The 9,726-nt window shown below is 43.0% G+C and overlaps 1 protein-coding gene across 4 annotated transcripts in view; it reads right to left on the minus strand.

The window, feature by feature from the left end:
* The window catches only part of LOC107273155 (protein slit), a 135,657-nt gene that overhangs the window by 7,967 nt on the left and 117,964 nt on the right, over nt 1–9,726 (minus strand). For 3 of the 4 annotated variants that reach the window (XM_015751066.2, XM_025089680.1, XM_025089684.1), the window contains 14 exons: nt 6,808–6,879; nt 6,439–6,582; nt 4,078–4,149; nt 3,917–3,988; nt 3,598–3,811; nt 3,278–3,441; nt 3,114–3,185; nt 2,947–3,018; nt 2,784–2,855; nt 2,216–2,359; nt 1,933–2,096; nt 788–938; nt 490–636; nt 128–199 (listed from right to left, as the gene is read on the minus strand). In XM_015751066.2, the coding sequence (XP_015606552.1) occupies nt 128–199; nt 490–636; nt 788–938; nt 1,933–2,096; nt 2,216–2,359; nt 2,784–2,855; nt 2,947–3,018; nt 3,114–3,185; nt 3,278–3,441; nt 3,598–3,811; nt 3,917–3,988; nt 4,078–4,149; nt 6,439–6,582; nt 6,808–6,879 (1,632 nt within the window). The remainder of the gene's footprint in view (nt 1–127; nt 200–489; nt 637–787; nt 939–1,932; nt 2,097–2,215; nt 2,360–2,783; nt 2,856–2,946; nt 3,019–3,113; nt 3,186–3,277; nt 3,442–3,597; nt 3,812–3,916; nt 3,989–4,077; nt 4,150–6,438; nt 6,583–6,807; nt 6,880–9,726) is intronic. The other variant, XM_015751059.2, reaches the window with a different exon arrangement.

Below are 9,726 nucleotides of genomic sequence, written 5' to 3' on the forward strand. Positions count from 1 at the left end.
TTTTTTTTTTTTTTTTTCAATGAAAAAGAAAATATTCAAGTTTACGACCTCGCGGAGACCCCATTCATGCGGGGCCTCTCCACGGTGCCGAGGAATGCAGCAAGGCGAGTTTTTAAATTCTACTTACAGCGTCTTTAAATTCGCCAAACCCGTGAACATCTTGTTGTGCACTTCCCTCAGCTTATTTTCCGAGAGGAGCCTGTCAGTGAATAAATGACAGTGTCATTAGTGTCATCGTTAACGAAAATTTACTTGACGGCCCGAAGGTACCAATAACCCATCCCCATTAGAATGGGAATGCCTCCGTCCTTCCGGTACCAAATGAAACGCGTTACGCCTCGGCGAGTCCCAATAACGGATCTCGAACGGATTGCTTCTCCTCTATTTTTTATTACTTTCCTCTTTTTTTATTTTTTTTTTATATTTTTTTTTACCCTTTACCAGGAACAGCTAAATTCCATCTTATTGACAGTGTATTGCGTAACTTACAAGTCAGTGAGTTTGTGGGCTCCCTGAAAGGCAGATGCTTCGATCCGTGAGATCTTGTTCCTCCTGAGGTCCAGATGCCGCAGCTCTGGCAGCTTCTCGAAAAGTCCGTCCGCTCTGATCTTATCCAGCTCGTTATTTCCCAACAACCTACAAGGGACATGGTTACTCTTTCTCCTCCATACGAGATGAACTTTTCCTCCACGTTAATCTCAATGCAGTTTGGTACCGCACGATCTTGGACCACTTTTGGGCCAATGCTGGTCCTGGACCACTTAACGGTTTCAAGACGAGAACTTACAAGGTGGAAGTATAGATCGGTATGTCCTTTGGTATCGACGTGAGTTTCTTGTTGGAGCAGTCGACGGTGGCCTTGTCGCAGGTACAGGATGCTGGACACGCACCAGGCAGTACGCACTCGCCGGCTCTTTTGGTCAGTAACTCCTCGTCACCTGCGAACAATCCTCTTTGGCGTGAGACAGATTTCCCAAGGTCCTTTTGCCTGATCTAGTAAACGGTTGATCAGGAATTTACGACGTTACGATGATCATGCGTTATCACGAATTTTCATTGGATGGGCTGATTTGGATGACTTCGAGTGTCGTAGGAAGGAGTGTTCATCCGGTGGAATTTTTTTTTTTTTTCATGAGGCGGATGATTGTGACACTGCCTAGAATCGTTATCTTCCGAGGATGATCTGGAAATTTTTACAAAGGTCAGGTCAGGCTGTTTCGATGACAGTGACCCCCATATTTTTAAATCCGAACGATTCGTCGATTTTTTTTTTCCTTTGGTTCCTAACGCGATTAAACGAATGTTAATAAGCTTGGCATAGGAGTGACACATGCAACATTACCTTGACCTCGGTAGAAATCCGTTAAAAGCTCATAATGACTGAAGGACCAATTAATTACGTCATCGTCAAATTCTCATCACGAGACTCTCCTCGTTATCGATTTATGCATCGAGCAGTCTGACCATCGTGCGTATCCGGAGGATGGTACGCATTATCAATACGTACCCTAGGATGCCCGTCTTCGTGATCCTCGTGGAGGTGGGATATCAATTTTAAAGGAGCAAACGCAGATAAGAAATATCCTGAAAGGGACGCTAACGTACGAAGTCATACGTCTGATTGGTATGACGAACACGAATAGGAAGAACAGAATAAAGAGAGAGAGAAATAGAGAAATAGACGGATACAGAGAGAGAAGACAATAGTGGTTACCACAGAAATTGAACCAGGTTATACTACGTCACATTGATGATTAACAAGCACAGGAAAGAGAGAGAGAGAGAGAGAGGAACAATAGTACCGGTGACGAGGACGAGGATGAAGATGAAGATGGCCAAATGATATGAATTCCAAAGTGGGATAAGGGGGGTACAAACCTTAATCACCCTGTCGAAGTAAGAAGAGAAACTCAGAAGTCGAATCGTGCTTACCCTTACATTTGAACTTGTCGTCCTTCATCATGTCGATTTTTCTCTTGACGCTTCGTTTAGGTGCGGCGCACCTCGCTCCCGAGGTCTCAATCGGATGAGCATGAAGGTAGGCGCCCAGCCAGCGTAAATTGCAGTCGCAAATGAATGGGTTCTTTGCCAGGTGTCTGAAAGGGGAAGATGGAAATAGTAGATATTTTTTATAATACGGTTTCAGACGAAGGAGGATAAAAATAAATGAGAGACTCGGGGCTACGTTAAAAATTAAACTCAGCCCGATACAGACAGTGTACGTATGCTGCGTAGGTTGGCGAAAGTTCCGTTGGCCAAGGACTGGATGTTATTGTCGTAGAGAGACAGCAACGTCAGGCTGGTCAGATCGCGAAAGAGATCCGTCCTGATGCAGGATATCTCGTTAGCGTTGAGTAGCCTGGAATAAAACAATCGTCCAATTGTCAGGGAGACTGAAAAATACGATAAAGGCCAAAGGCGTACAGAGACACTGGCGTGGGCTATATAGGTGTTATGCATAATGCAAATCTCTTGAGTAGCACCGCTGGAATTATTCTGGCCTGAGGTGAGTGACTGTAATGGTGCTAATACTGTACACGGTCACTGTACGACTGACGCGGCACAGTTTTCTCGGAACAAATTAATAGATCACATCAATGCTAATTCTCACGTTTATGAAGTGTTACATGCAGTTTCAACTTGTTTTATCGCTCGCGGTTATTTACCTACGGTGCGAATCATTAACTGTCGCTAGTACCACTGCTGTGATTTATCTAGGTACGTATGAATATACATGCGTGATAGCGCTAGCTGACGTCTGGGACGAGAGAAAAGTTACTCACAGTAGCTGCAGGCTGGTCAGACCGTGAAAGACGCCGCCGGGCAGCTCGGTTATGTTGTTTCCGTAAAGTACACTGAAACGGTTGGATGTTTAGAGATAGAGGCGAAAAATTTATTAAATTAATGAAATATTCGAATTACGCAAAAAAAGTTATATAACCGTACATTGATTCCAGGGATTTGAGGCCGTGAAAGGCGTCTGAGGCTACTTTCTGAATTTTATTGTTACTCAGGTCTCTGAAAGAAAAAAATTTTTTATTTAATACAATTTCGCCCGGGGGTTCTTGGTGCGGGTTGGTGGGGCAGGTAAGGCAGAGTTAAGGGTTGCTTACAGTCTCCGTAACTTTCTGTAGGGTGAAAAGGCCTTGGGTGGTATCTCCGTGATGTTATTCTGCTCTAGTCGACTGCAAGTCAAGAGAAACCGTATGTTGTATTGTCAAATTTTGTTTCATATCGTTATCACCGTTTGTCTTTGCCACAGGGATATTTCACTTACAGTTCCGTAGTGTCTTCCGGCAGATGAGTGGGAATTTTCGTTAAAGACTTTTCCCTGCAGTCGACGATATCCTCTTCGCATCTGCACGGATGCGGACACAGTGGTTCGGCACTGCATTCCGAACCTGTTCGTTCAACAGGTCCTGAACATTTGAACTCGTGCTCCTTGATGGTTCGAAATTTTTTAAAGTTTAAGATAAAATTGCATAATATGTTTATCGTTTATTAGGAAATGTTTATTAGGAAAAAAATGGGATATGTGGATATGGGATATATGATATGTTTATTAGGAAAAAAAAAAAAAAAAAAAAAAAATCGCACCTGCAAATCCGACAATTTTTGATTCTTGAGATAGGGCGGCAGGGAACATCGTGTATTCTGGCCGAGACGCGAGAAAGACCTTAACAGTCTAGAGAGCCAGGCGAGATGGCAATCGCACGTCAATGAATTTTCAGCAAGCTTCAACGTCCGCAGACGCGACAGTCCTGACAGCATTTCCTTGCCGAGACTCGTCAGTTTGTTGTTGTTCAGCGTTCTGCGTAAGAACGATCAATTTGTCAATAATTGATAAGCCGCGCGAACAATTGATAACGACGACGGCATTCCGAAAACTTAATGCGAGATATATTCGGGCACTTACAAAACTTCCAAATCTTTGAGTTCGCGTATCGACGCCTCGTCGATGCAGGTCAAAACGTTGTTATCCAATAATCTGTAAAAAAAATTGTTTCCATAATCAATACAAACTACAAGGCAGTCAACTAAAATCAATAACAGTAAGGAACAAGATCGAATACTCACAAATGCTTAAGGGATGACACCCCTCTAAGGGTTTTGGGTCCAATCATAGTTATTTGATTGTAACTCAAATCTCTGTGAAAAAAACCCAAAAAATTTTTTGTTAAAGATAATCATAATTTTCGATATGGAATAATTTAATTTTTTTTTTATTATTTACGATGTCACGCAATTTTGTGAGAAAAATACAAATTTCACGAAAATATTCTCAAGCTGATTAAATTCAATCCATCATCGATAGGGGTAAATGCGAGAGTCTGAAATGTGTAGGTAAATGTGTATCTGATATGGCCAGGGGGGTGGGGCGTCGTTCTGGCACAATCGGCGTCGGTGCACTGGCCTGAACTACTTCGAACGGCAGTCGCGAGTTCGTCCTACATTTTCGACAAATTATTCAGTGCATTGAATACTGCAGCAAGTCGACGGTACTTATCCGGCTGGGGATTGCCAGTACATGCGTCTCAGTTACACCGATGTACATACGTATGGTTACAAGCGTCGGGACGCCGGTCTACAAGGGGCCAGGTCGTTAGTCATGTAACGTCGTGAGCATTCCGCTACTTTTGCTATCTGAAAATCTTGAGAAACGAAAGAATCCCAAAGTCATAAACTTTCATCATCCACAAACTTTAACCGGCTAAACAGCATCCAGTTGGACCGGATTAGATATAGGTCATAGAAGCAGCAGGTGGATGAGAGAGAATGACTAGCCTGGATACGTATCTGATTAAATGGATGAATGGACGGCTGCTTGAGTTACATACCTGCATATATATATATCAATTTGAAATCCAATTAGCTAGCAAAGTCTCCAGCATCAACGTCCTATAAATTCGCTATATGCAGTGACGAAGACGCGACGGAAGTGGCGTCAGCCACTTCTGGGAAGCTCAAAGTGGAATCTGGCGTTATCTCAAAAACTGGCTCGACGTTCGAGCACTAGAAACTTTCGAGTCTCGTTCGAGCAGCCCGAGCCATCCATGGCGTCTACTATCCACTTTAGCGCATGATGGATGGTGGCTATGCCATTTCTGTACCGGGTCTGGACCCATGGAATTTGCTCATCTCGTATAAAGTGTTACGAACTAGGATTCATCACGTGCACAGTTTTCATTCCGAGTTATCAAGTGGTGGCAGCTGCCAAGTGCCGCATTAACGAGCCGTATACAAGGGAACCGCATCGCCGTACGTTTCGCTGCTACAGCGAGTTGGCTTCGCGGAGTCGGCACGATTCGTGTAAAACGATTCGATAGTGATAGCATTTCATTGGACTCGTCTTAACCCAGTAAAAGGCCTCTGATTGACGCCGATCGATGTCGACGTCGTTTGAACTTTCCCGCGAAGAGAAGGGACAACGAAGGAAGCCTATCGCAAGGCGGGTAAAAACAATGTATAAGGGGTACCGCTCAGAATGATAATCGAAAAGTAGAACTTAACGGTACAGGGTATGGAATGCATATGGAACGAGGAAAAAAAGGTGACGTCACCATTCGGGGGTCTCTTAGAAAGTTCGACAGCAAGAAAACCTTCGTGCATAAGGTTAATGTGCTCGATGGTACATCGCTCATATTTCATAAGGCACGAGAGGGTAAGTATACCCGGTAACCTAACCTAACCTAGTCCCACGAGAGTACATATACAATACATAAAAATGTAGGTCGCTTACGGAGTCATAGGTAACAGTGAAAAGTTTATGCGGCTACATAGGATTCCCGTTGTTACACGAAGTTTGCAATGCACACGTGTCCTGAAACGTGCAATAGAGAACACTATAGGACACGTGTTATAGGACCCGGTGGAAACCTTTTTTATTATTCTTCTTCTTTTCTTTATTCTACCGACAACCTATTGCGAAGCGTCGCGACGCTTCTTTTACGTTATTTTTCCATACGGGTTTCACGCTAGCGGAATACCGTTATGTATGCATTACTTTTTTTTCTTGGCATTGTACAGCATTGTTGTATACTATATATAGTATACTATGTTTACAATTTTCTCATGTTTGTCGTGCACGTTACGTAAGCGTTTGCGAATTATTCTCGTGGAAGGATGAAGCCTGCCTCTCTCGGGTACCTTCGTGAAGGATCGGGCATTTTCGTTGACGTTTCGTGCAATTTTTAATTACTGTCGCGATGCCACTAATTAAACGTCAACAGTTACCGCGGGCGATCGTTGTTGCCAACCGCGAATATGCTGGCGGCGAGGGGGGAGAACGAGGGGAGGTATTACATTAAAAGGAGGTCGTGCGGTTTATAAAGAATTTTGAAAAAAAAAAAAAATTTTTTAATTTTTTGTCGACAGATCGATCACGTGCTTTTTCTATATTCTAATGGATTCTCGGTAGTTGTTATTGTCTTTACTTACAGTCTCTTGAGATTCATCATGTTGCTGAACAGTAAATCTGGCAAGTGGCGTATCTGATTGTTGTTGAGTCGCAATTTTTCAACGCCCACCAAATCCTTGAACGCTCCCTTCTCAATTGTATGGATCTGATTGTTTGACAATTGTCTGCAAACATAAACTCGTTTAGTTGTCAAATTTTTAATTGTACAGTTGCGAGTCACAGGTGGGAATATATTTTTTTCACTACAACGAGAGCTTCAAGTCTGTTATTTCGTATTACTCTGCACGACATCGATTACTTAGGTACGCAGATGCTGCACGTGCATATTGGCACTAAGGTAATCGGAATTATAAAAAAAAATGCAATTAATTAAGGATAGTAATACATACAGAACATGAAGAGTCGCCATGTCCTCAAAGTCCGTATTGAAGATTACGGAGATGTTGTTCCCTTGGAGATCTCTGAAAAAAGAAGAAACAAAGGGACTCGTTAAAAAATGAATAAAAGAATTTTTCAATCTCTACGTGTTTCGTTAATTAATTGTTAATTGAATTCTGTCCGGCAATAATCAATATTGCGCTATACACGCCTTGACTGTACTGCATACAAATTTGCTTCTTAGTTGCCTTGGCTAATATTCCAATGGAAGAGTCAACGGACGGTGTGCGAAGTCGAACGTTAAATGAAAATCAGAAAAGCGAAGAAAAGAATATTACGAGTCGCAGTTAAAGCGAAGACGTGTAGCTGTCAGGTACAGCCGTAGAAATGTGCAGTACTTGAATATCTTTGACGTGCAAGTTATTAAGGGTTTATTACACGGGTTCTTCGAGCTGCTTCTTTTGTCCAAGTAAAAAGCAGAAGCGACCAACATTATTAACCTCCTTCAGTTACTTTTTGCCCGTATGACTTATCTTGTCGCTGTAACGAAAATTCACCTAGGTTGACTTTACTTTAATCGATCGCGCCAGTCGACGAGTCTTTTATCAACTTTGACTTTCTTCGAGTTGAAACTTATCAGGAATTGCTACCGATCGCACTTGAATGCAATTTCATATACCAACCGCGTTATCAGGTTATCCCATAAGCAATGTGGTTTTCAGGCACTTGTGCGCCATTAAAGCGAAAAATGCATTACTCGTGAGATCACCCGGTATATTTTTGATACACGCCAAGAATAGTATTTTTTAAAATAAAATATCGAAAATAATTGAATCCCGATGAAAAAAATCAATTTTCGTTACGATATACATTTAATCGCGTTAATTAGATACACAGAGTACACTCGTACTTGGGCAGTTTGCATGTATGTCAGCCTTTACAGTTCACCGTCAGACACACACGGGCAGTCTGGTTCCCGCGACAGATTTGTGCTTCCAAGAACCGCGGTCCAGCGCGGCGCGCACAGCACGCTTTCACGCTCAATTAAAATAGCACCGCACCTTCTCGGAAATTGATAACGATAATTGCTGGAATTGCGCTACCTGACCGTAACTGTGCAATTATTATCAACCAATTACAACTAGACTGTTATATATCGTTACAAATCAGAGGGGAAAGAGATTGGAGGGGTAGAAGAGGGGGGGAAATTGACATACGACTTAATGCTGATGGACGCCGCTTTTATCCTTTATGGAATTTCAGATTTGACCTTGTGATAATGCATTTCCATATATAGTTACTATCGTCCAGATACTATTTATCATACGTACTACATGAGTGCCCCTACATATGTATATACATATATAATTTAAAAGGCACGTGTCATCGTCTAGCTGTCATAATATAGCCAGATTATCTGACGTATAAAAAAAAAAAGAAACATTTTTTTTCCTACACGCCTAACGAAGTCACATTCTTGTAATCTATTTAGGTCCATAGAACTGGAGTTGTAACCTCGTGGAATTTCATATGCGCGACCAGCAGCATCGTACGAGACGTATAAATATATATTTACACGAAGCAAGGTATAGGGAACTCGCATCGCGATAGTGTAGATGCAATCAAAGTTTGCAGACGAGCCACTCGGTTTCCTCTGGCTTGAGCGAGAAGAGGGCCAGCGGTGAAGAAGATTCACGTCAGAACCACAAGGATATCATCTTTGTCCTTACGTCGCGCGGTTCCCAGGATCCTTCAGCAATCCCGTTTAAGCCCTTGTACGCTCAGCAACGGCAGCAGCGAATTTCTCCCTTTTCGAAGATCAGAGGAGGCCCTCGAGGACTTTCCAGACACGTGATACCCCTGTAGAGCGTACGATTTCACGATGGTCTATTCGTCTCTCGTGAAAGGCAGCCTTTAAGGTAGCATCATCGTCGAAGACGTTTATCTAATCACTGTTACATAACTCGGAACGATCGTATGGCGTCATTTCGTAGGACACCCTGTAGAATTTTACGGGTACCCTACATGGACCCGACGATAGTGCCGGTACCCATCACGCGATAGAAATATACATTACGATACTCGTACGATAGTCTTCGGATAGTTCACATATGAATTTACGTACAGTCACATGTGCAGTCGGTGGATCTCGTCTTCGCGGGATCTTTCGTGAGAGCGTGGGTAGGTTGGGCAGGAACAGGTAAAGTTCCACAAGGAGGACCCGTGGGTTATATACAAGATAATAGATATACAGGGTGTTCGATGAGAAATTATGACGTCAGATGGAAACATTTTTTTTTTTTACCAATTATCGTTTGCGTAAGATTGTGACTGTTTTTGGAAATTTAATTAGTGGAGAAAAAATGGAAAAAAAAATTATCGTCAGGTATCCTTTCCATCGTGACGTCATACTCGTTTCAACGTACTTCAGAGACAGATAGACCAGGACGAAATCCTTGCGTTCCGGAAGCACCAGGGCATCCTGATAATTTATGACGCGAAACAAAGACCGCCCGGTTTTACCGCGTTAACGTTGGTCGTTCCTCGTGCGAAATGTCCATATTGCTGTTATTTCTGTTATTACGTACGCCCGGTGGCGGCGATGTACTTACACTCGCGCAAGGGTTTCCTAATGCGTGTATAACAGCGAGTAGAAAATGGTCGGAGGGGGAAGTTCGAGCTGTACCCACACGGATGGCCGAGCATTTGTCGTTGGCACCGCTCGCAATTATTTTCATAATCTACTATACGCTATTTGCTTCTCCGAGTGTACGCTTAACGAGGAACGGGCATTCTGGGCTATACGAGAGGCTGCATAAAATGCAATTAGCAGGATTCCAAAGTCCTGGACCGACTATAAAGCTTTGTTTCGATCCCCTTGGCCCTCTGACCCAACTTTACCCCATACCGGAAGAACGACTCACCCCTCC

This window comes from Cephus cinctus, unplaced genomic scaffold (assembly GCF_000341935.2).
Source record: "Cephus cinctus unplaced genomic scaffold, Ccin1 Ccin1_scaffold0087, whole genome shotgun sequence".
Classification (NCBI taxonomy): Eukaryota; Metazoa; Arthropoda; class Insecta; order Hymenoptera; family Cephidae; genus Cephus; species Cephus cinctus.